Genomic DNA, 27,293 nt, shown 5'->3' on the forward strand with positions numbered 1-27,293 from the left:
CAAATGTTAATCCCAATTTAGTGACTATAATACAAGGAATCATAGATTTGGGAGGAACTCCGAGGATTGTCTAGTCCAACCCCCTGCAAAGCAGGCATCTCAACAAATATGTATGCTTTTGTCTCACTAATGACAGTGGCATGCATGGGGCACCTGAAACTACTGTAGGAAAAATTAAATTAGACACACTTCATTCATATTAACATTTTATTAGTGAGTTTCTTCCAGCACAGTCTTAAGAGTTACTATCCTTTTAAATGAGTTAGCAAGCCAACTCTTGAGTGGCAAAACAAAGTATGAAACACTGCCAACTCCCCCCACAAAACACAGAAATAATGGCTGAATAACTTTAGGAACTGTCTGCTTTCTGGAAATAAATGCTTAACTTGCTAAATAAACTAAAACTGCCTCATGCTGAAGAAACAAAAGCAGCGGGAGAATAATTCCTTCATCTCTTTCTTTGACATTTCTACCTAAACCTGTTAACAAAGTCATTTTGTTAACAGGAGAGTGGCTGGTTTGGACAAAACACTACATTAGTCCTTCCCCTTGTTCTCTGGTATGGCTGTGAGGGGGAGTTGGTTATCATAACTAGTGACTATCATTAATGAATACAAACAAGCTTGAACCCTAAACTGTGCTTAATCTAAAACAGAAGCTTTCAATTTATTCCTCACCATCACACTGGAGAAGGAGAAGAGAGCACACAAGCCCAGGAGGAGTCCAGGCTCATTTTTAAAGCACTAAATCAGGGATAGAGAATGTGTGGTCCTCCAGACATTTTTGGACTCCCCAGCCAGCATGGCAAATGATCAGTGATGATTCGAGTTGTAGGCCAATAGCTGGAGGGCCACAGATTCACCGTCCTGAACTAAACCATAGTTTAGTGTTATATCCAAACATAACCAGTGTCTGATTTCTCATTCTATAAGTACTGGCAAGGTACTCCAAGAGAAGACTGTAAACACCCAAAGGGAAAAGGGATGATTGTATCACATTAAAAACAACAACAACACTGGGCTGGAACATGAATTGTCAATACAGGCGTCTACTGATGCTTATCACATGTTTGTTATACCCCATGTATCAAGCCTCTGCTTTGCTGCCAGTTGGGGATCCATGAAAGTTCCCCACATGTGAAATTAATTTCTTGATGCCTTGTGTGGAGCAGTCCTGAAATTGGGGCCCTAGGGTGTGAAGAATAATAGGGGCATGTGCAAAAAACAAAACAAAACCTTACATAACGCTTCTTAAAGCATTAGCCTATTCATTTTAATTCTTAATACCTCTCCCCTACTGTTACAGCTCAGAATGAGACTGATAAGGCATTCCTGCACCATTAAACAACATATCTTGACAGGATAGTGTCTTTCTTCACTAGTGACATGACAGGCCTAGTCTCCAAAATGCTCTTGTTGTCACACCACTATTTTAAAACCCTAGAAAAATGTTTAGGTCACAAGGTGGAAACCTTTAACTGTTGTATTTCCTTATGCATGCGTGAAATATTATGTGATAATTACACTCATATATGAAGGTCTGCCCAGTCTATCAGCTAACAGGATTGTGTGTTCAGTCCATAATTCAATGATGGGGAAACCTGTGACCCACCAAGTATTGATGGGTTGTAACTCCTATCATCCCTGACCATTCACCACACTGGTTGGAGTTGATGGAAGCTGGAGCCCAACAACATCTCACATTTGACTACTAAAAGGATTCCAATGAAAGTCAAGACACCTAGAAAAAGTATCAACAATAATCTGTATAAATGTATTCAAAGCCCTAAATTAACTTTATTGGTACAATACTGGGACTCAGAAGGTGATTCAAGCATAAGTAAATTAAAGAATTACTCTGTCTCTCACCAACCAACCTGGAAGTGTTATATTTTAAAATGATAAATCAAGAAAAATATTAAACACATGCTAACAGCAATAAGCCATATTTCAAGTTCTTTTGCAACATCTGATATTTAGGCACCTGTTTTCAAAAGCACTACATCTGCCCTCACTTGATTTTAGTGATAGAATTTTTTGTACTTCTTGAAAAGATGTCTTCAATATCTGAAAGCCTTCTAAATAAACAAAGACTCTTCTTTCCATGGAAAAAAATGGAGCACTCACTTTGAACAAGGCTACAGAAGAAATATGCAGAATGAGCAATATGGGAAGTATAACCAAACTGTCAGTTCCTCCCTTCCAAGGGATTGTAGAAACTGTAACCTTGTACTGAAGTTGGAGAAATCTTAAAATTCTTAGCAGCCTCTCAAAATTACAGTCCATCGTTTTCTCTAGGGAATGCCACATAGTTAAACCAGTTTAAAAAGGTTTTACTTGCATAGTACAGTGGTAAGCAGAGTTAAAATCAGGTACCAAGTAGCAGCAGCCATACTCGGATATAGATACATAGAAAAGCTATCCTTGAAGTCTCAACATTATAACAATCTCTGACCATACTTCAAAAATAAGTATTCGATGTATTACATGACATAGGTTATGTTCGGGTGCCACAATAATTGTTTATTGTGACAGGAAGGAGCCAAGTCCCTGCTCCTCACACGACTCTTACATTAAGGAGATGCTTACTCTGCCAGGTTACTTTTGTAGGTAGTACCCCAGATCAATCACCTCTGCCAAGAATCTTTAACTATTCCAAAAATCACAACGTAGTACCTACTCATGAATGAGGTAACTGCAAAGCTTCTTCTCTGCACGGCAGCTATCAATTTCATCAACCCATGAACAGTTCATTAAAGAAAGCATTGTATCATAGCCAAAATGGGCAACTAGGAATCTCCTTCCTAGGGAGTACTGGCTGATAAGAGATAACAAACACTGCATAGCAACTAACAGAATGCACAAACACTTCCAAGAGGAATGAAAACTGCTCAAGGTAGGGGGTATAACAGCTACACTCAGAGGCCTCAACCTAGTGAACAAAATCTAGAAAATTTAGGGAAAATTTAGAAAATCCAGAAAAACAAAATCTTGTAGATCTTAAGTGCTCAGTTCCTTATTCCTTATTCCTTAGGCCAATAGACTGCCATCCTAAATTATCCACCTTTGCCACATCCCAGAAGCTTGTGCAAAACACTGTTTAACCTATGGATGCAGCAGGGCACAAAGCCTTTTGTTCTTCCTGTGGTTCTTTAAATTCCTGCACGAAATCCAGGCATTCACTAGTACTATGATACAGTGAGATCACGGTACCTCTTGCTGTACAACGTGTAGAACTGTGAATGAATGCTGATATTCAGAAAACATGGTTAAAATTAATTGGATTAATTCCCAGCAAAAAAGTAATCAGATAAATAAATTTAAAAATCTACAGTGCACTGAAATTATACTGCATTTCAAAAAGCTACCCCACATATTCACATTTTGAGACATCCTTACTAGGTTAAGACACATTAAAATGAAGTATTTCCCATTAAAGATGTCAAGAAACGGGATTTAGTTTTATTGCATGACGTTGCATAAGAAAGTATATTATTGAAAACTGTAAGGCATCATGCAATTATCCATAAGCTGATTCATTACTATTCTTTGAGAGGTGGTTATACACTCTACATTTATAAAACCAGTTTTGAAAAAGTACATAAAAATTTAACATGATGAGCATTATATATGACCAACAAGTCTGCAGAGTTGAGCTGTTAAAAAGTGCATTAAAAAAAACCCATACTGAGCTAGAAAGTCACTGTCACACAAAAAAGGACTGCAGACAAGAGACAAGCTATGAATCCCAAAAGAAAGTGGTTTTATAGGACTAGAGACTAATGTTACAAGATCCAAATTGACAAACTTGCTTAAAATCCATTTTCAGTCTTTACACTTAAAATTTAACACAATTGATACAATAATAAAAAAAATACGCTATTGTAACCAAAGTCTATTGAGTCAAGTTATGTACACTGAGAGATCAAATAATGAACAGGCTTGGGATAGTATGTACTAATGTGATTTTGGCATTAATCAATGTATTGTGCCATCCAACGAAATCCTTCACCATAGCCTTGCCTCTTTAACACACTGCACATGAAGACTTCTAAGGGTCGGGTGTTCAATTCTTTCACTGAAACATTCCCCTGAAAATGACATAAAAAGAAGAAGGTGGGTCAATAAATTGAAACTCAATCTTTCCCATTTCTCTGTACCTTTTGAGCCTCAAGCAGCCAAACTGAATGACTTCCTATCAGCTGAGACCAATATGGTGACCGCAACCCTCTTCTGGCCAGTCTCCAAGCCCTGTTAAAGATCACTACAGTAATCCAACCTAAAAGTTGGATAGGGGAGCTATAATTGAAAACAATTCAGCCTTATAGTTCTTTTCACCTCTGCCCCTCTCTTCTTTGGCACTGTCTTCAAAAGTTAACACCAGGCTTCCTCAACCTCGGCCCTCCAGATGTTTTGAGACTACAATTCCCATCATCCCTGACCGCTGGTCCTGCTAGCTAGGGATCATGGGAGTTGTAGGCCAAAAACATCTGGAGGGCTGAGGTTGAGGAAGCCTGGTTAACACACAACTGCCTTTTGTTTTGCTTTCTCAATAAAAACTCATTTTCTGGGAAAATTCAGGTTCCATCTCTGATCCCTCCGCCCCTGTATGTACCTTACAAGGGCAGTACTGCTGCATGTTTTGGTTCTGTGCTAGTTTTGAGGCCTCTCCACTATACTAACAGGATTTCTCGCCTCTAGCAGAATAAAGTGCAGAGAGTTGAACTAGATGACCAACAGGACCCCTTCCAACTTTACAATTCTATGATTCCATGAAGACACAACCACTGAGGGAATAGGTTCCCCTAGCGCTAGAATGCAAGTGTCTTTCTCTCCATTGTCATTCATGTTCACAGAGGGCTTATTTCCTGAGCATAGAACAGTAGGTTTCAGATGAGTGGGTGGCAACATTTTCAGAAGCACAAGAAATAATAGAGAAATCTCTTTCTGGTATTCAAAATTACCTATTGTAAATGACACAACCCGGGTTATAATTATATTTAATTAAAATATTTAAAATAAACTTTGTTTAAAATTGGAACCCTTCGGTTTATTGCTAGAGGCATTAGCAAGACCATTTCACAAGGCAACAATTCAGATTTCCATTAGACACTTAGCTCTAAAAATTCTGTATTATATTAAAAGTACAATTTAACAAAGCCAGCTTGGCTTTATGGTGAACAAGTAATCTGTAAAGGTTTACTTATTAGTCTTATTTTAAAAAGGAATCTATGAAGTCCTGTAAGCATCCTTTTAAAAATACATCTTGAGAACCATATGGAACCGACAAAGAATTACCATATTTTTCCATGTATAAGACTAGGTTTCCCTCCTTAAAATAATGTCAAAAATTAGGGGGTATCTTATACTCTGGGCCATCTCCCCCCATTTTCTTAAATCTGAGTCCCCCAAAATAGGGGGCGTCTTATACATGGGGGCGTCTTAGACGGAAAAATACGGTATATGCAAGCTTTCAGTAAAGCAGACCACAGAAACACTGTGGGGAGAAAATGATAGGCACATTGAAATTACGTATTTTGAAGCAATGGGAACAGGACAATTAATACCTTTCCTGTTGTCTGGCCATACAAACCGAACAACTCTCGTAGCCCTTCTTCACTGATGGCTTCTGGTCTGTCAATCTTGTTACCAAGAATTAGGATAGGCACGTTAGCAATAGTTTCATCTGTCATAAGTGCCTATGTTGAGAGGAAAGACACATGTGTTAGGTTTTATACATTCACAGACAACATACATGAAGTGAAGCTTCAGAGACTCAATGGAGAAAAGAGGTTTTGACACCTTTAAAAATATTTCACTGAAGGATCTCTCTCACTCTTACATCAAGGCCAAAATATATTCAAAAATAGAGAGAATGGCCACATATTAATCAAACATAACATGGCTTTCCTTCATTAAGCTAAACAAAGATTCACGAATTAACCAGGGAAGGAAAATAAAGTTTTACAGAACTGCATATTTAACAAATGTATTTATTTATTTATATTTAACCAGTAGAAATACCAAAAATGATAGAAAGCTGTGAAAATCAAATGCAATCTGATAATCCAGTGACGGCTTGTGCCTAATGAGACTGGTGGGGCAGAAGGCAGGGAGACTAACAGTAGGTGGAGCCAGAGCCAACTAATTCTAGTTTTGTTCCCTTCATCCTATTTTCAGAGTTCTGCAAGGACAACCTATAGACCACGGGTCAGCAACCTTTTTCAGCCGGGGGCCGGTCCACCATCCCTCAGACCATCTTGTGGGCCGGACTATATTTTGAAAAAAAATAATGAACGAATTCCTATGCCCCACAAATAACCCAGAGGTGCATTTTAAATAAAAGGACACATTCTACTCATGTAAAAACCACACTGATTCCTGGACCATCCGCGGGCCAGATTGAGAAGGCGATTGGGCCGCATCTGGCCCCTGGGCCTTAGGTTGTCTACCCCTGCTATAGACTACGGAGAATGAAGCTGACAGGTAGTACCACCCATGGGGTGGTTTTAAATAGGAAGACCAACACTGGTGGGGCAACGTCCCATTTGCTCTTATGCACCAGTCTCCAGCAAGATAACCTTTCCCCAAAAAGTTCTCTTTTTTATTTTTATTTTATTGAGTAGTAGGCTCATATATGATGCTGTAGCCATACAGATGCAATGCCCGCTGTCCCTGCAAAATACAGACTCTCCCTCTTTTCCCCATCCATCAAAATGTCACACACTTCACTAGTATTTTACAAATACCAAGTACATTACTAACTCACATCAATTTCTTGCTTTGATTCAGCCAGTCTTTCACGATCTGCACAATCCACCAGAAAGACAATCCCATTGATGGCAGGCAGATAGTTTTTCCACACTCTGCGAGCTAACAAAAGAGAGTTATAAAGGAGCTGCAAGAGGAAATTATCTGTTATTCTTCTAACTCTATTCATAGTAACACCTCATTAAGGAGCAGAAACTTTTAAAAGGGCATTAGGAGATATATTTAAAAGCTTTTTTAAAGCCCACTCTCTTTTGTTCTACAGTGTGAAGTACTGGGTTTAAAACTGAAAAACCATATTAATTTTACTGCAAGAAACAGCCTTAATGTGTGCTACAGTACATGGCTTGCAGGTTTTAAAAAAGAATGCTAAACTTCATGGTAGAACTTAAAAAACACAACAAAATGGCCGTATCGCCATTAGAAATATTTATCTCCTAAACATGTGTTTATGGAAGGCAATCTTACTCGGCTATGAGTGATCGCCAAAGAAGAAGATGATTTATCTCCTAAAAAATTAAACCACCCCCAAGACAATAACATATTTTCTGTTTCAGCCTCTAATAAATTCTAGAAAATGCCCTCTTTGATCCACTGGATACCCAGTATCCATGCTGAAGTATTTAAACACAAAACCAAGAAATATTTGAGGATCGGTTCACTGTAAGGGTGGGGGGTTGTATCCAATGTAGTCATTGTTATTGTGGAGCATCCTCTTTCTCTCCTTTCTTCCAAATCTCAAGAGCCTACCAAATCTGCTCTGGGGGTTCCCCAATCCCACTGGAACAGATTTTGGGGTCACAGGGGTAGGAGAGGAAGGGGAAATTCCATTGCATGAGCCGAAGTTGTTCCAGGAACACAATGAACTGGATACAACTATCAACTTAAATCCACTTGATCAAATTGCTGCCTTAACCTATTTTTATTGTGTATAATGAAAACAGAGGTGTTTCACAACTTTAAGCTCTCTAAAGAATCAGAGACTAATTAAAGGCACACATTGACTTTTATTTTAGTATTGCATTGAAAATTAAATGCTGCAATAATCCTGGACCTTTTAGAAAATTCTATCACTATAAGTGCAATGCACCGCTTCCATTCTATTAAGTACAAATATTGCAGTTGAAGCATCCTGTAGCTCATGTCAGTGTGTTGGTTTTTCTTTATCTTAAAGTGGTCAGTGAACAGGGTTGGTTAATTGAAGCTCACAGGTGTATGTTTGCAGTTTGACCTACTTAGCTGCACACCTGTGATCTCTCAACTTTTTGCCTAATTAGAAAGGGAGTTACTCTCTGCACCGAATGCAGGAAGGGATGTGATAGGATAACTGATTATTTGAAAACTGTATTTAAGTTGATCATATGTTTTGTATGCTGCTGGTGAGGAGTGGTGATGGCTTGCAGAGTTTGGCTGTTACATTTTCAATATTAAAACGAAGCAAAGAAAACAGCCTTTTATTTCTACGCTCCAGTCGCTGTGCACACTCTGTGTTGATGAAAAAGTCCAACATCCCACACACCTTACATGTGTATATAACAGACTACAGTAAAAATTTAATAAAATCAGGAATGTTTTCAGAATTGAAAATACACAACCCTCTTGCAATGCAATAACTTTTGATGTGCAACCAAGGAAGCTCAACATGTTAAAAGAAGCCTTCTGTATGTTAGCATCACTTACCTTGGGTATGTCCGCCTAGATCAAAAGTAGTGAAAGTCATACCAGCAATTGTCAGCTCTTCTGCAGCTGCAGAAACAGAAAATACTATTTTTCAAAACCCTATCTTACAGCAAACTCTTCTCTAGTAAAGGTAATAATCATACTGATAAACCATATTGCATTACAGTGGTACCTCAAGTTACAAACGCTTCAGGTTACAAACTCCGCTAACCTGGAAGAGTTACCTCGAGTTGAGAACTTTGCCCCAGGATGAGAACAGAAATTGTGTGCTGACGGACCTCCGGAACGAATTAAGTTCGTTACTAGTGGTACCACTGTATAGAACAAGGTGATGAAACTGACCCTATACATGCTTCCTCGAAAGTAAATGCTACTAATCACCTGCAAGCATGCATAAGGTTGCAGTCTAACTCACACTGAATGGAAGAGTTTATTCTGATTCCCCATTCCTGATCTAGTTCAATAGTCTACTAAAGTCCTGGTCATATTACAGTGGTACCTTGGGTTACAAACACCTTGGGTTAAAAACATTTCGGAACTTTACCTCAGGATGAGAACAGAAATTGTGAGGCGGCGGCACAGCGGCAGTGGGAGGCCCCATTAGCTAAAGTGGTACCTCAGGTTAAGAACAGTTTCAGGTTAAGAACAGACCTCCGGAACGAATTAAGTTCGTAACCAGAGGTACCACTGTATGAGAGAAAGGATATATTGACTTACTTGCATGTAGTGTGGGGACATGTTGACCCAGTCTGCCATCTTTAAGCATATGTAGGAGAGTCGTTTTCCCAGCATTATCCAAACCAAGGAATACTAGTTTACCAGTTTTTTTGTACAGTCCTGGAAAAGATAAAAGTATTTGATGAGTAAGTACTAATTTCCACAAGTGTCTCATCATAATAGAATGTCTGATGATTAAGTTTTGCTAAATGCTTATTTAGGATGGAACACAACAATTTCCCTATCATCACATAATCTCAAAACATTCTACATATGTAAATACAGCCATGCAAGTATTCAGGATCAGGTTACTCTAGAAAAGATGGAAAGAGGATGACACCTTTAAGACAGGCTATCATTCTAGCTCAAGTTTATCTGCTAAAACTAAGAGAAGAATGCAGTACAACAAGCGTAGGAGGCTCCATCTAAGATCTCCACAACATTTGGGAAGGGATCATAGGTCAGTGACAGAGCACATGCTTGGCATGCTGAGCTTCTAGGATTATTCCCTGACAATTCCAGATAAAAGCATCCAATAGCAAGAAATGTGGAAAACCTCTGTTTGATATCTTGGGGAGCCACTGTCAGAGTAGACTATTGAACTAGATCAGGAATAGCGAACCTGCAGCTTTCTGGATGCTGCTTGGCTTCAGTTCCCATCAATTCCAATTTAGCATGGCCAACGGTCAGGAATAATGGGAGTCGAAGTCACTTGGGTATGTATATCTACATTATGAATGTTTGGGTTTTGATCCAGGCAGACATTCTCCTTAGCTGAACAACAAGTCAGCCCTCAGATGTTTCCTAACACATTACTATGATTATAATGCAATTATAGTTATGTTTCTAAAATGCCATTTTTAATTTAAGCCCGTTTGAATAATGAATAATAGAAAATAGGAGTCAACTGAACTGAGTTTTACTGAGCCAACTAGGCTGACCGTGAAAAAAGAAATGAGAAAGGGAAAGCTTCAGAGCTGAACACAAATCTTCAAGCAGAAATTGCAAAGATGAAAAGTGATAAAACATCTGTTGAGTTCTAAAAGTTATTCCTTTCTCAATGAGTCAATTACCCCCTCCCCCACAGTGCCTATCTCCTTTTCAGAAACATTTAAAATTACTAATCATGTATTGCTCTGAAGGCTTGCAGAACGAAGTCAGTTTTGAGTGTGCTTTTCCCTAAATCATAAGAAAATGTAGACTGAAAGGCTAAAAAACAACCTTCCATTAGCTGCATCATCACAAAATGAATGGAAAATGAATGCGTTTCAGAGCCTAAAATAAAACATCCTAGCTTAAAATTCATGCTTTATCCCTGTATTGATTTTTTTAAGGTGAATCATGGAATTATAGAGTTGGAAGGGACCATGAAAGTCATCTAGTCCAACCCACTGCAACGCAGGAATCTTTTGCCCAATGTGGGGCTCAGGTCCACAACCCCGAGATTAGGAGTCTCATGCTCTACCGACTGAGCTAACAGGGGTTATTCACTTTTAACAACTTACCCATAAATGGTGAATTTTGACACTTGACTGGGAAGGGCCATAAATCCTAGGTGTCTCTACCTAGGGTTGGGAGAGACCTGTACCTGAAACCTTTGAGGGCCATTGCCAATCAGCATAGAAAATCCTGGACTAGATGAATGGTATAAGGCAGCTTCCTATGTTCTCTCTGAGCAGCTGCAGGGGATTTCAGAGAGCTCTGCTTACCTGGCAAAATTTCTGAACATCCAGTCTAGGAATAAAAGACGCTACCTTATACTGTATCAGACCATTGGTCCATCTATAGCCAGTGCTGTCTACACTAACTGGCAGCAGGATTGCTTTTTGAACTTTTGCATGCAAAATATGTGCTCGAACCAATGAGACACAGCCCTTCTCGTGGTTACTGCTGCCCCTGAGGAGGAGGAGGAGGGTTCCCACCAGAGGGACCCAATCCTCAGAAGCATGTAAAAGGCAGCAGGCTTCTCATACATAGACTATCTTTGTGTAAGAATTATGAACACAATACTATTTTAGACACATTCAGGATGTGATGAAAAGCACCAGCAGACCTTTAGATGAACTCCTGTGTGTCATAAACATAATGATGTGACACATTTGCTTCAAAATTGCAGTGAAGCTCTTCACACTGCTGGTCCTAAATGGTTTATACAATCTATATTTTTAGCTTTTGCTGCCCTGCTCTTCAGTTCAACAGCTTCTCAAATCGGCTTATGATGAAATTTAAAATCCACAATGAGAATCAGGAAAACAACACCACTTTTTTTAAAAGACAGCAACCACCAAAAGCAGAGCTTTTAAAAAGACCTAATAGCTTTAAAAAGCTGGGGAGGGGGGGGATAAAAATCTTTTTCATCTCTCCTTTCCTCCCCAGACTTGCAACCAGAGAAATAATTTAAAAGTGAGGAAGCTACCTCAGAAAATACCTATCCAGGGCCTGCACCAGATTTGAGAAGGTCCCTAGCATAGTGCCCTCCAGTGTGCATACAAACACCACCATTTCTGTTTCCCAATGAAAGCTGCCATTTTAGTTTCCCACAATTCCTTGGACCAACACTATGTCAGGGGTGGTCTGGGGCATCCCTAATGGTTGGCCATGCTAGTCGAGACTGATGGGGATTTGGAGGGTGTAAAACCAACTGGAAGGTAACAGGTTCTCTACCCACCCTTAAACTGTATTTGAAAATATATTGTGATTTTATTTTTTTAAAGAACTGGATTATAATTCATTCTGTTCCAGGCAGTAATGTAACTACTGTATTTTGAACCAACTGTTGTTTCTAACAGTCTTCAAAACAACCCCAAGTACAATGCACTACAGTAATGCAAACAGTGGGGTTGTGCTGTGTTTGCAGATAGTTTTTGAAATATATGTAAGTATGTATGTATGTATGTATGTATGTATGTATGTATGTATGTAAAGTTAAAGTGATTTATTCTTCTCAATAAGATGTATTTTCCTCCTTTAGGAGTTTACAAATGCACCATCTTAAACCATTTCAATGTCCAGAGCTGCAATCCCATGCATCTTTATTTCTGAGCAAGGCAAGCCCCATTACATCTTTTAAATTTACTTCTGAGTAAACATGTGTAATCTGCAGTTCAGTACTGGTTTGTACAATTTATTATGTTTGTCATGCTAGTGAGTAACCTAGATTGCTTTAAGAGGCAGTCTTAATGAGCTCATCTGTTACAAAAGATCTGCCCCTAGCAAAACTGCAGCTCATAATGATTTGAAGGACAAAGTTCACTGCTGCTAAGCGTACTATGATACAAAGGTGCCTTTATTGCTGCCAAACTGGACAAAGTCAGAAGGCCTATCAGGGGTGCAGGCAATTCAGCAGGGATAAGAGCATTTTACAATAACCAGTGGCAGTTTCAATCAATTAGAAAAGGTGTGTTCTCTCTTCAGGAAGACTTGCAAACAAGTACATTGTTAAGTCTTCGACAGGCCGCTTTAACATTTTATAGACCAAACTGAAAATGCTACTACATTTTAGTTTTTAATTGAGGCTTTATTACTATCCCCAATTCAAGGTATATATTTGCGGTACAGAAACTAATTTATAGAGGCAGTGGTCAGTCTGTAATGAGAAGATCATAGTGATGATTAACTAGGGCAGGCTTCCTCAACCTCGGCCCTCCAGATGTTTTTGAGACTACAATTCCCATCATCCCTGACCACTGGTCCTGCTAGCTAGGAATCATGGGAGTTGTAGGCCAAAAATATCGGGAGGGCCGAGGTTGAGGAAGCCTGAACTAGTGCATTGTAGAGGATTGGACAAGATGACCATTGGGGTCCCTTCCAACTCTACAATTCTATGATTCTATGATAGTACTTAGTCAGTTAATTGTACTGCATGGACCAATGGTCTGACTCTGTATAAAGCAGGTTGCTATGTTTTCATTAACAGCACAACACGCTTTACAGTTGGCATCTTTCAGAAAAGAAAATCAGCTCTCAGAAGGATGCTGCCCAATTTGGCAGCTGTCAAGCAGCTTCCTTTCTCACATTGCCGACTGAAAGTACTTTGCTTTCCACTCCAGCTTCCCATGTTTTGCAGAGCAAGGGAGAAGAACATGGCACATGGGGTTAGAACAATGCTGTGTATTTCTGTGGCTCCCCTTCCACTGCAACTGCCAGGAGCAGGTTAATTTATTTGTCTGTTTAAAATGCAACAGGTAGAAACACAGGGAAAAGGAAGAGCATTAGTAAAGATAGGTTGCACGGTACTGCATAGGCTAAAGAAAAATTAAACCAGAAATGGAACATTAGTGAGGTGGACTGCTAGCAGATATGTATCATGACAGTTGATTGTATCCAAGGCCGTCCTTCCATTCACAGACAGCTCTCTGATCAGCAGGGGTTTCTTTGAAGGCAAGATGGAGGGAGGTATTTTTTGCTGGTTTCCCTTCCCTCCATAGTTCTCTCTGCTCCCCAAACTGGAGGGTCCCACAAGTCTCTGAAACAGATGGGTAATTGAATAGAAAGGGAGAATCTACCTCCCCCCCCCCAAATACCTCTCCTGCTTCCATTCATGAAAGCCTTTCCTGGATCAAAGAGCCATCCATGAATATATTGATATAATCAGTGTGATGGAAATGGAAGTAATCAGAAGTGTCCATTCCATATGTAGATGTCTTACCTAAAAACTGTAGTACACTACTGAAACCACTGTAAATCCAGTCAAATATAAAGGACATGTCCAAATCTTGCAGGTTCTGAAAGAAATCAAAAGAGAAGCCCCATACATCAAATGGCATTAACACTCTACTGAAATAATGTTGAAAATGAATAGAGAACTGTGGAGTACTTGACAGAAATAACATATCCAGAGATAAATCACTTTTATTATTCAGTTGTGAAACCACCAATACTGATGGATTGGAATCTTAAAAACTATTCTGGAGAGGCAAACTTTCTGTTTTGATGCTTTAAAAAAGAAAGAAAGAAAGAAAGATTAAGGCCACATTCCACTGAAATGCACAACTAGTTCTTCATGTCCAACAGGGTTTGAAGTGTCATTTTTCAGGTCCTCCATCCCTTGCACTCGGAGTAGGTGTGCGCATGCATGAATGTGAGACCCATACAATCTGCTCACCTAGAGCCTTTCTCTGCAAGAACAGCACAATGTAGAAAGAAAAGCTGCAGTCTTCTGTGACTTTCTGTGACTAATGCAACTTGGAGTGCTTGTGGGAACAGTTCTTCTAGCATAAATCTGTTCATCAAAAGATATCTCCAAAAGGCATTTTGAAGTAAGTTTTGTGGTATGCCAAGCATCTGTGCTACACAAAAGACTCAATGGGTATGTGGAAACCCCTTGACTTCATCTGAAATAACTTGGATCCAAGTCTACAGCAGCTACTGTAATATAATGGGATCATGTAAAAAATAAAAGTGAATTGCCTGTATGGCTACAGTCCAGATACACACATATTTAGTGGGGTTTCCAAGGTCTGCTAATGTGGAAGTGCTCCATTAATGTACAAAAGTCACTTTCCCCCTTGTATTATTAACAATGGAGAGAGAACAGGATTGGATTCAGAAATCACAGAATCCAGAAGGCAGAAACAGGGAATTGAGTAGAACCCAAAGCCCAGAAATGCCAGTTTCATCTTTTTCCAAATAAAAGCATGTATCTTCTTACACAATTGGTAACATTGCTTAAAATGTACACAACCAATTATACTTTTTAATCTCATTCTAAGACTAGCATTGGTTCCACATCCCAAACTGTTATTGTGGCACAGCATAAATCTAGTTTGGTTCCAGACTTCAGTGAATGGTAAGGAATATCACATCCAGAGGAGATAAAGAGTTATCATCTCTGCCAAAGGATTGTTGACCCCTTCTTTGATGTTTTACAAAATAAGAATTTACTTTGATAAAAGTGGTGAAATAGAGTTTAACACTCCTCCCTTCCATATGAAAATTTGGAAGTACTTTTTGTGAATCATAATTTAAATTCATGGCCATTCATGTTTATTTAACTAGGTAAAAGACCCAGAGGAAAACCAGGTCATTTGTTTAGAGTAACTGGCAATGCTAGCAAAGACAATTAAGTAGTTCTCCCAGCATAGCATAATCAATTTCATATAATTTTGGGTGGGACATCTCCATTTCAAAATACAAGGAATGTGACCTTCTCCAGCCAGCCAACACAAGAGAAGACACCACAATATTATTCAAATTAAACTCTACTATTGCAGCTTGATGTGTTGTCTGAAAGTTCTCAGAAAAGTAACCAGTAGTGCTGAGTATAACCGCAGGGGGGAGGGCATTGTGAAAATCATTAAAATTTTCACACACTCTGAAAAAGAGCACTCTTTTCGGCCATTTTTGGTGGGGCTCCAAAGGACACAAAAGTATTTGCAGGAGGGTTAAACAACTGATGTATTCCTTTTTCGTCTCCATTCCATGTTAAAACAAAGCTAAGGACTTTGTTTGCCTTCTGTAACATCACCAACTAATTAAATCTACATGCTGCAGTGACATCATAGTGGCCACATGACTGGCTGGGACCTCAAAAAGAGAACACACAAAATGGTTTTGAATCAGTGGGGCAGCAAATAGGTTCACCACCTAACAGACCCTGAAAGCCCATTTTCCATGCCAAAAATATTCACCCAAAAAGTGTGTTACAGTAACTAATCAACATTCTGAGCACATCATGGTATGGAATTAAGTCTTAAACAGCCTTCAGCAAAGGGCACATCCTTCGAGCAAACCAAGATAATATCTCTCATTTGGAGGAGCCGGTTTTATTAGTTACAAACTAGGAAGCCTACAGGACTTATAGATTCTTATCTACTGGCCAGTGAACACTTCCCTCCAGTCTTAACTCTTAATTGTTTAGATTGCATGAGATTGGTGTACAGTGGTACCTCGCAAGACGAAATTAATTCGTTCTGCGAGTTTTTCGTCTTGAGAATTTTTCGTCTTGCGAAGCACAGATTCCCATAGGAATGCATTGAAAATCAAAAAGGAAACAAACTTGCAAGACGTTTTCGTCTTGCGAAGCAAGCCCATAGGGAAATTCGTCTTGCGAAGCAACTCAAAAAACGAAAAACTCTTTCGTCTTGTGAGTTTTTCGTCTTACGAGGCATTCGTCTTGCAAGGTACCAATGTACTTGTATTAGGGTTATACCATCCATCCCTTCCCTGCTGCCATTCATGTTTTGGGCTTCTACTCCCATCATGCCAGACCACTGGCCATTCTGGGAATAGTTGTCCAACACATGTGGAGAGTACCAGGCTGGGCTTTAATATTTAATATTTATTTATTTACGGCTATTAGCCCATAAAATATGTACAAACATAAAAACACAGAGACATAAAAACCGATATATCCGTCAACAGAAGGTGAACACCACCATGCAAGGGTGGGTCATTGAGCAGAGCCAAATGACAGCTTGGGGCCAGGAGAGCTCCAAGGGACGGATCACAGAAAAAGGAAAACTGAAGACGAAATCCGACATGCACTCTCATCATAACAGTCCGATTAGTTTTGATGTTGTTGTTGTTTTTTGGTGGTTTTTGAGTGTGAGATAACCGCATTCAGGAATCTCGCCACCTGCAGAGTTACAGAAGGATCTGTATCCGGCAGAAGCAGTGCGGCGTGTGACTCAACAGGCCTGCCAACCAAGCGCAGTAAAGCAGGACCCAGGAATTTAGTCCTGGATATGCTATGTAGGGGACAGTTGAACATTATATGTGAAAGAGATTCAACAGTTTCCCCGTCACACACGCATAGCGGAGACACCAAACCCTTCCAGGCTGGGCTTATATCTATAGGGTTTCAAAGTAAAACTGGGAGGAAACATAAAAGTACAGCAAGTGTCCCTTTGTTCCTGGAACTCCTGAACCAACAGCAAACCCTGGTCCAGACACACTGCACAAAGCATCTGCATCAGCCATTAAGAGATGAATTGGTATGAGTACAGCCAGGCCTGAAAGATCCTTTCACCCTGAATGGGACTAGAAGCACCACAATTAAAACAGCTGCTGGGGGAGCAGTTCACTATCACCACTGCCGTGTCTAAGGAAACACGTGGATCCAAGTGGCCCTGGCACTCTTATTTCCTTATCACTGCACTGTCCTGCTTCCAATCAAAATTAAACATGTCTTCAGCTCCTTGAGTGTTTGCATTTATAGCCTGCTCAGAAACAGATTGCAACACCACCAGGATAATTACTGATTGGGTTCAGTTTCCCTGATGGCCCAGGAATTTGTGGTTACAACTTTTTATAAATGTTCACCCATAACATCTGTGTGGATTGGGTCAGGTGATATGAGTTCAGAGTCCCTTGGCTGTAGTCAAGTGTAATCAAAACTTCAGTGATTCAGAGAAGGCTCCAATGTCCATTTTTGTGACAAGACAATAGAAACTGCGAGAAAGCCACATAACAGAAACTTTAAACCTTTCTATCACCTGGTGTTGCAACATGGAGATAGATGGTCAATAGTTTTTTTGAAGCAGCCAGAAACTATATCCAGATCGCAAGGACTAGATCCTTATTTTCTCTTTTGAGAACTGCAGTGCTCAGTATTGTGCATGAAAAACATTTGAAAGAGGAGAAAAAACAACTGCTTCCAACTTGCTGCTTTATTTTATTGAAGTCCCTAGAACTCATTACATCTCTCAAATGCACTCTGAACTTCTGAAATACTTTAAATTACCACAAACAAACTGCAAAGGTGGCACTCACGTCCTTTCAATCCCAGCAATGCCTATATACTGGCCTCTCCCATGAAAATATTCACAGATTTGCAATACATCCACAATAGCCATTGGCCACAAATTTATTATTATCCCACTTACCTCATTAATATTAGCTATCTGGAAACATAGAAAGGCTGAATAAGAAAAAAATTCTGTTTTACAACACTTCCTCTCCCTGCTCACCAGGAATAAAATAATAATCACCATAGGTGATCTGGTAGTTTCTCTTTACAAGTCTGGGATAACATCTTACCGATTATGATACAAAGTAGCCAGGGCAAAATTCAACAGTAGATCAAGACCTAAACAGCTCTATAGCCACTGTTATTAGGAGTGAGGAGCTATGTTTTTCCTAGATTCCTAAAGACTATTATTAATTATCAAAAAACCCCAGAACCTTCTGTTGTTAACATAAAAAGCAAAGATCTATCACATGAAGTGTAACAAGAAAAAACTAATATTAGGACCTGTGCTGTGCTTCCCCTTATTAGAAAAAACTGACAACCTGATCCTATGTTTACTCAGAACTAAGTACCACTGACTTTGATATGATTTACTCCCAAGTAAGACTGCATGGGACTGTGCTGTAAAAGGCTAGGCTAAACTATACAACAACTGATTAGATACAAGATGCATTACAAAGAAAACATTAAGGACAGAACATGCTCATCACATGAACTCAACTTACACAACGGCACGTCTAAAACTGACACTTACATGACTGAAAAGCAAAGGTCAAGAACAAGCAAACACAGCAGTACATACACGTCATCTGATTTATTTATTGCTTGAACAAAATACCGAACAGGAAAAGCTTCCAAGAGGTTTAGAAAAACTATCTACTCAAGTAACATACAAATCAGTCCACAGGGTGTGATGCAAAATAACTGCTCATATTTCAGAGGTGAAAATAACATGACTAGGCTTTAGGAAGTTGAGCTGGAAGGGTCCTTTTGGGTTAAGCAATCTTGTAAATCAAAACAGAGGCCTCTGGAGATTTTATTTAAAGTTACACTTAAATGCAACACACTATGTAAGAGAAGAAATTGATATATTGGATTGAAACAAACTATGGAGGGGGAGCACAGTAGAGAAGATACCCAGCATCCAAAGTGGACATTTCTATTGCTAAATGGGAAATTACATATCTTACTGAGAAGCTTGATACTTAAAGGTAGTTTGTTCTTTTATAATTGCTGCCCTATGCTCCTTGCCGAAGGACAGACAGGATGGAAATGATGCAGTAGTAACAACAACAACAAAAACAATCTACAAGAGTGAAATTGAATATATCTACCATGGAAAAGAGGAGGAGAAAGAACCATAAAAATGCAATAGTGCAGTACTATTGGCATGCACGATTAAGGATTTTGTCACCAGATATCTTTATATAAAAATCCTGTTTGGGTCTTTCATGTTTAGGCATATTCAAGCCTAACCAAAATAAAAGACATATGCAGTTGTTTGAGGAGAAACGCTAAGTTCCCATATGGCATCTCCTGCATGAGGAGTGTCAGAGATTGTGGCACAGAAGGAAAGTCCCACCACAGCTTCACCGTTTGTTCGTCCAAGTCACTCTAGGTTAGGTTAAGCAAGAATTCGAACCAGGTCTGGATACTGGGCCCACCCTGGATATTCCATGCACTGTAACACTGGCCTCTAGCACAAGTTGTGGAATGGGTCAGGAATCTTCCACACCTCATCACATGAAGTAAACAAAGGGTAAGGGAGGGCATCATTTCTTCCCCCATTTCGCTGCTGATTACCTATTGCACATTTCAATACCGTATTTGCTAATGTCCTATTCTAATGTCCATTACTATGTGTTTGGTGCAATGTGGCCTCCACAGTGATGTTTGAGATATCCAAAGAAATGGATCAGCCTGACCCAGGTTCTTGTGGTTAAAACTCTTCTTTTCAATGAAGCTTGCACAGGTCAGATCGAGTATCAAAACCCCACAAAACACAGCTGGTGTTCTTTATTTCAGAATGCTATGGCTTTGCCAGATATAAATCAAGATACAGCAGTGCTTTTTTGAAAAGTTGATTTCAAACCTCTCACTGCAGGCCAAGGATACTGATGTGATTTGCACACTCCTGCCTGAATACCTATGGCTATGACTACTAAGAACACAGCAAGAGGCAAGTAAATGTTATAGGAAATGATCTAGGAATAGGTGTGCTTTCACAAAGAGTATAATGTTTGTTGTTGCTGCTGCCCACACTCAGCGTGGGGTGGCAGAGAGAGGGCAGATGCAAGAAAGTAACATTGCATAAGCATAGCCCACATAACTCTATCCAATGCCTTCTTCCTACACTGCGGTCCTAGAAGTTCACAGTTGTTCTACACTGTCTGCACAAGCACATGGAAACATGCGCACACTTTCCTTTCACCCTACCATATATGCACCCAAGGTTTTGCCTCGCTCCCTAGCTACCACATTCAGAATGCAGAGTCATTTTTTAGATCTAAACAGCTTTAACCCTACAGGATCTTGCATACATTTTAAAATGCATTCTAAATGTCTTTCTATTAGTCCTCGAGAAGAGGGCACACAGATTCAGGCAGCCCCAGTCCCCACAGCAAATGGTCAAAGATGATGCAAGAAACATCTGGAGGGCAGCAGATTCCCCCTTTCCCATTCTAGAATAAAGGGATATTTGAAACAGTGGCTTTCTCCAAGGCTAAACATCATAGCTTCCCCCTAGCCAGCATACAGGATGACAATTCTAAGGTAATTATTTTATTAACGTAGAAAATGATAACTTACTATTTTGGAAATTCCTCCCTCAAAATTATGATAAATAACTAGAAGATAATTCACTAGATAACAGTAACAGCTTTGTTTCGAAATATCAAGTAAAAACTCCTCTAAGAAAAATTACGGAAAGAGTTAACATATAATCTGATTGCACTTTAGCCATTGTACTTTGTGCAGCTAGAATTGTAGAAATTCAATCTTCTAGAAACAGCTTGGCAAATGAAAGTTTAAAGTCTACTGTGTGACTCTGCAAGACTCACAGCAGTTTTATTGAACTTTGTATTCTAAGAACTGCCTGTATTTTCAACTAATTTTCTATTGATGATTGAGTTATATTCAAGTAAAGCAGAAATATATTACGGTCTCTGGAAGCTAAGTAGTATCCAATTACCTTGGAGAACAAGAAAGTTTCCAGATGAAATATTTCCATATAAATCAAAACTGTGATTTATGTAAGCCCTTTTTCTATGGCTATCTGGTTACAGTACAATGTAGTGAAACCTATTAGATGGTCCTGCATTATTTGAGAGCTACCAAAGGGTGAGGTAGCACCTTTTATTTGAAAAACAGAAGCTGACCTGAACCTGCAGGCTTCTAATTCTACAAGCTATGCTAAGCATCTTTATGTAACTTCTGTAACTGAATACTGCTTACCAATCTTTGATGTCTCAATAACCAGTTAAGTTTCAAATCTCAAGAAAAATGGAATCCTGGTAAACCTTAACTGCAATTAGTGCTAATGGAGATTTTGGTAGGCTTCAGACTGACAGGGTATGAGCAGTGACAATTCATGCACCAGAACAGAAGAACTGGGGACAGGGGGAGGTATATGACACCCAGCCTGCAATGGCTCACACCCAGTCTCTTAACTATAGTTAAGAAATTGACTATGCCCAAGTTAATGAAATTATATCATGTACACCACTTCTGTTTCCCTCCCTGTCCTCTGTATCAACTTTTCGATTGTAAGCTCCATAGGACAGGGCCCATGCCACTCATACCTTGCAAATTACTTTTGTGCACTGATGGAGCTATAAACAAACAGTGAGCTCTAACTAGTCCATCTGCACCGTGTGTGTATGTGTCCCCTATGAATGAACATAGTCATAGTGATCTATACCAATGGGGTTCAAACTTCTCAGACCTTCAGTGATCCCATTTCATATTGCTGTTCACAGAATCTCTGCTCATCTTCCATTGAATCCTTCTGTGTTACTGTTTCGACCTAGTCATTGCCCCATATGTGCTGACAGGCCTTCCTAGAACACACACCTCAACCCCTTCACAGCTGCACATTGCAAGGCAATACTAATGATGACAGACAAACTGTCTATCAGGCAGCTCAGCCACCACTAATAATCCTATCACTGTGGAGCTACCAAGCTTTTATGGAATTCCAAAGTTTTGTGAACACAGTTTGAAAACTGCCACTCTATTATTGAAGGGCAATTCCGTAGTGACCAATATAACATCTGGAAGCTTATGTACATAACATTTGTGTTTTAGCTACTTTTATTTGAACTCCAATTAACATTAAACTATTTGTGTGGTAACTTTATTGATCTTCCCTCCAAAACAAAATCAGTCAGTATTTTTAATTTAAATACTTCCTTTTTCTTGTTTTTTTTAAAAGATGTGACCAACGTGACAATCTTGCAACCTTAAGAATTTACCTATAACTTTAATAATGTTATTGTCTTTAAAAAAAACCAATCAAAAAAAGAAATCCATCTGCAGCAATATATGTAAAAAGCTAATGTTTCACAGACAAGAGTCAATCATATGCTGATGTTTCTTGGGAACTGTGGAAAAATGGTTTTCTGTCAAATGATCTGTGACCACTATAACTTGTTACAATTCAATGACAGACACTTACAAATAAATGCCTCCAAAGCAAGAGCCTATGTATATGACATTTAACTATGCATTGACAAGTTTTAGGTCAGCATCAAGTCCATGTGGAAAATTGTAATGTCATTATTTGTTTCTTTTCAACCCAACATTTATCATCATTTGCAGGGAAAACAAAGGTCACAGAAATCCCCTTTTTAAGATGATGATTTCATATCGATGAATATAATCTGGCGTCATTTGGCCAACAAATTTTCATTTAAATTTCTCTGCCTCAAACTTAACAACGAAGTTGCCAGCTGACACCAATACTTCAGTGGCTATTTCTGCTTCTGCATCCTTTCAGGATAACCACATTTTCAATAGGGGAAGTATTTCCTGTGCTTGTGGCTTGTTTTAAATTACCTGAAAACTTCATATACACTTTGTGCTCAAGCCTGTTTTCAAACTTTACAGGGTTGTACGGCTCCCTAAGGCAAGGCAAGATATCTTCAGCATTTTTTTTGTGAGGGGGATATATCTGAGGAGAAGATAGAAGCCCCTATATGCTTCAAGAAATTGGGTGGGATTCTAGTAGCAACATCAATTCTACACTTTTCCAAACCACACCTAGTTTGAACTTACTAATAATTAACCTAAAAGGTTTTCCAACTATTAAATATATTGTCTCTCTCTTGAAAGCAGTAACATATATCCACTCCTCATCCGACCTGTCTTTCAGATTGTAAGCTTCTTACAAAACCTCCATAAGATGCCCTACATAGTACAAATTTTAGGCCCAATAATTATTAAATTCTCAGGGAAGGAATTATGACAGTCCTAAGAAGGGATTTAAATGACACATATGACAACATATTTACGGTATGTAAGTTGCACATTGTGGCGTAATATGAGTCACAATAACTGTTGCATATAATATACATTTCAAATAACATTTTATAACTATTATGCACTGTATGTGACCTGTTGTAAGAACATATGGCTGGGCTAGTAGAGGTGTGTGTGTGTGTGTGTGTTAGTTTTCTATGTATGGCACTCAATGTGTTTTGTCACTTTCAGACCATGGCCAGTGCTGGATGATTTGGAAGAAACATACCAGAAGGCTCAAGGCAATTATTTAGTAATCCAACCCCTGCCATTAACTGCTTAGTTTTGAGTAATCAGAAGTATAAGGACACCTTGGGAGTAGTGTTGCAATTGTTTGGCTGCCTTGCGTCTCTATCCTCTCTGTCTCAACCTTTTAACACAACTGCATTCCTACCTTTCAACATGTAAGCAGCAACCTTTCTTGAAGTTGCACTACTACAATGCTAAAGCTAAGAAAGTATATAGGTCATGCCATGCAAACACTTATTTTTTACACATTCTTAAAAAGCTAGCCTGCTTTATAGCACTTTGTAGTGGTATATATGTATAACAGATTAAATACAATGATTTTAATGCCAATTAGATTCACTATCAGAGAGATGGTGGCACTTCTGTATTCATTATATAGTAAGGTGGTAATGGTGATCAACTAAAAGTAATTTAATACTGTTTAAATTTACCTTGAATGAATTTCATTTTTTATTGATTCATTCCATTTCACCTAATGCTCCTTCCACCCAAAAAAGGTAGAGTTAGTAATGCAAAATAATCTACACTGACATATGTCATCAGATTCTTAAATGTTAGGAAATCAAAGTGAAACTTCCATGCCTGACCTACAGTGACCTACATATGACTACGATTGCAAAATTACTTCTTAGTAAGAAACAACTTCTTACAAATTCCCACAGCAGAACTTACAATTTTAAATAGACGTGTGGTTAATGTTTAGTGTACTCCAGAGTCCATTTAAATACTAGCATATTGATTTGGTATGCATTACATTCTACAAGTAATTGATGTTTTCTTTAAATACAGACCTCTTTCTTGTATACTATTTTGCTGTTGTTAATCTCTGAAGACTTCGTAACTTTCTACCAATGTAACACAATGCCTGCCTTCTTTTCCACATTAAATATTAGAAATATATGAAGCTTTATATCAGTGAATAATATTTTTCAGTTTGCCTTCTGGTACAATTCATTTTTTGAACTTCTGACACATGCATAAATTTTCACTCATTTGTTCTAAATTAATTCACCTAAAATTCCTACCACCAAACATCAGGTCCACTAATGTGATATCTGCATTCCCACTTCATTGATAAACAAATTTAAAAGTAGGAGGGTAAGTCTAGAAAATCCTGATTACAAACACTACATAGTTAAAGCATGTTCAGGGGGAACTAATTTGTATTAAGCAACCTTAATATCCATACCTATTATTTTTAACAAAGGAACACAGTCCCCAGGAAAAGCCTCCTAGCCTGACTTCCACATAAGAAGCATGAAAACATTTTAATGAGCTGGTTGAGTAATGAAATATGTTTTAATACCAGTTGTAGGAAAACAAGCAAACGGAAGCACTTCTTAATAGCTAAATTATAATTGTATTTGCTAGAAGCAAACAAAGTTCAATGGGATTTCCTTCCTGGTGCAAGTAGTGTTAGGATTGCTATCCAACAATACTTTTGATTTGCTTCCAGGGTAGAGCTGCAGGAACCAGTGATACTCCAGATGGTGCTAGATTACTACTCCCATCATTCCTGACCACTGATCATACTGGCTGGGGCTGATGGGAGCTGGAGTCTAATACAGTAGTATCTGGAAAGCCTAAGGTCCATCACCCCTACTCTAAGTGACTTCAGATGCCCCAGAAACAGCAGTGAAGAGCGGACAAAATATTAAACGAACTATAAGTTTATGGGCTATTTATCACTTCATGTATGCATTTAATTCTGTACAAAATAGCTGATGGGACAAAAAAGGTTATTATAAAAATTATGGTGTGTGCTTTCTCCTTCTCCCAAGCTGCTATATATACTACACTATAATAGCCCACCAGCACCAAGGCAGCAGTTTCTAATTTTCAATTAAGCCAAGTTCTTCCCATACAGCCAGTGGTGTGTCTTCTGAGCTTCCCACCACTGAGAATGTATCAGTATTAAGCCTTTTGTTTCATAATTATCAATTGGAAGAATTTGCCAACTGACATCTTATCTGAGAACATCATGTCCTCAGTGAGAACATGTGTGGCCATGGGCACAGCTTGCCAGCTTGCTCCAGAGGTGGTGCGCTTGGCTTGACCCGACTTATGTTTATGTGGGAAGTTACCTGGGCAAATCACTCTGAGTTCCGCATCCGTATATGGAAATGACAAGGGCCTACCTCACAGAACTGTTGTCAAGGGTGAAAGAAACAGAAACCGCCACACATTTTTTAGCTCGTTATGTGTGCTATAGCAGTGATTCATTAGTGGCAACTTGATATGTGACAGCAGCAAAGGTTACTACTAGTCAAATCACCAACCCAGTTTCACCCTTCGTGCTCCCTGCACTGACTCATCATATGACAACTGGGCAAGGCACCATACGTGGTTTCCTTTCTAAATTGCAAGTGTCCTTTAGTTAGGCAAAATGCATGACAGCACTGATGAACTACGGAGCCACCAACATCTATTTTAAAATAAATAAATAAAAACCACCATCATAAACAAAACAGGGAAGAACATAAAGAAATAAAGGGGGGGGCAGGCAATCTAGAGACAGGGAGGGTGCGGGGGTATTGGGGGCAAGTGACAAAAGGAGAGGGTAAGAAACAGCACGAGATTATTATTGTTATTATTTAGTGGGAAGGGGAAACAATCAGTGGGGCGAAAGAAGGGATCTTTTGCGGGAAGGGGCAAACAAATATCAGAGACAGCACTAAGGGCACAAGCAGAGCCAAGGGGTCGGGCAAGGGAGGACTGGGCATGGGGTGGGGGGCAGCAGAGGTAAGGTGGGAGTATATGGCTAGCAGGACAGACCCGGCAGAGAGGGGCTATGGGGCCGGAGAGTCGTCGCGGGGCTCTGTGGGGAGGACAGGCCAGAGGCGGCGAGAGAAAGGGGAGCCAGTCCCTGGCCAACCACCTTCCCTCCCGGCCGGCAGCCCCGCCGCCAAGCGCCACTCACCCGCTACCGAGAGCCTGGGATCCAGGCCAGTCCGTCTTCAGCTCCGCCCGGCACCAACACAGGAGCCCGAGGCCGCTCCGCTCGGCTCTTCTCCTCTCCTCCGCTCCGCCCCTCGCCGGGTCCTTCCTTCCGGGTCCCGTCGGATTACGGCAGCCGCCGCCGCCGGTAGTTGAGCCGCCCCCTCCTCTTTCTGCTGTGGATGGTCGGGGTCGGCCGGTGGGGCGTTTTGCCTCTGGCTGGGTCGCCCTCGAGCATCCCGCCCCCCAACGAAGGCTGCTCCTGTTCCAGACGCTTCTCGTTCAGAAAACAACCGCCACCATCGCCCTATAGCTGCTTTCAAGGGGTCTATTCGGAAAGAGGGTCCTTCCCCTCAAGAGTACTTATGGGAGGGGGGTCTCGCTGGAGGGCTGCGGCTTCAACCCAAATCCGCGGTTACTCCTTCAGATCCTTTGTTAGGCAGGCTGCATCCACTCCTTATTTCCTCACCCTTTTACTATAGTTGGGTGTTTTAGGGTTCCAAGCCCCCCCCCCAAATATTCACCACGGGGCCAAGAGCAACATTTGAAAAAGGAGAGATATTACTAGATCTGGTGGTCCTAGATATCACTAGGCCTTGCGTTGAGTTCTTTGCAGCGCAAGCCTAACCATGTCTACTCAGAAGTAAGTCCTGTTGAATTAAATGACGTTTACTCCCAGGTAATAGTTATGGAGCAGGTGAAAGTGTTCCTGCTACCCTGGGGTCTGTCAAACCACT

General features: G+C 39.8%; 1 protein-coding gene across 1 annotated transcript; it reads right to left on the bottom strand.

Moving 5' to 3' along the window:
* Positions 1-1,772: 1,772 nt before the first annotated feature.
* On the bottom strand, positions 1,773-26,695 carry SAR1B (secretion associated Ras related GTPase 1B). Its single transcript, XM_053376824.1, has 7 exons — positions 26,540-26,695; positions 13,813-13,888; positions 9,165-9,284; positions 8,448-8,513; positions 6,769-6,872; positions 5,567-5,698; positions 1,773-4,090 (listed from the first exon to the last, which is right to left on the bottom strand). Exons 2-7 carry the CDS (start codon positions 13,868-13,870, stop codon positions 3,974-3,976), a joined length of 597 nt encoding a protein of 198 aa, XP_053232799.1. The 5' UTR covers positions 13,871-13,888; positions 26,540-26,695; the 3' UTR covers positions 1,773-3,973.
* Between the last annotated feature and the right edge of the window lie 598 nt (positions 26,696-27,293).

The sequence above is a fragment of the Podarcis raffonei genome, chromosome 2 (assembly GCF_027172205.1).
Source record: "Podarcis raffonei isolate rPodRaf1 chromosome 2, rPodRaf1.pri, whole genome shotgun sequence".
Classification (NCBI taxonomy): domain Eukaryota; kingdom Metazoa; phylum Chordata; class Lepidosauria; order Squamata; family Lacertidae; genus Podarcis; species Podarcis raffonei.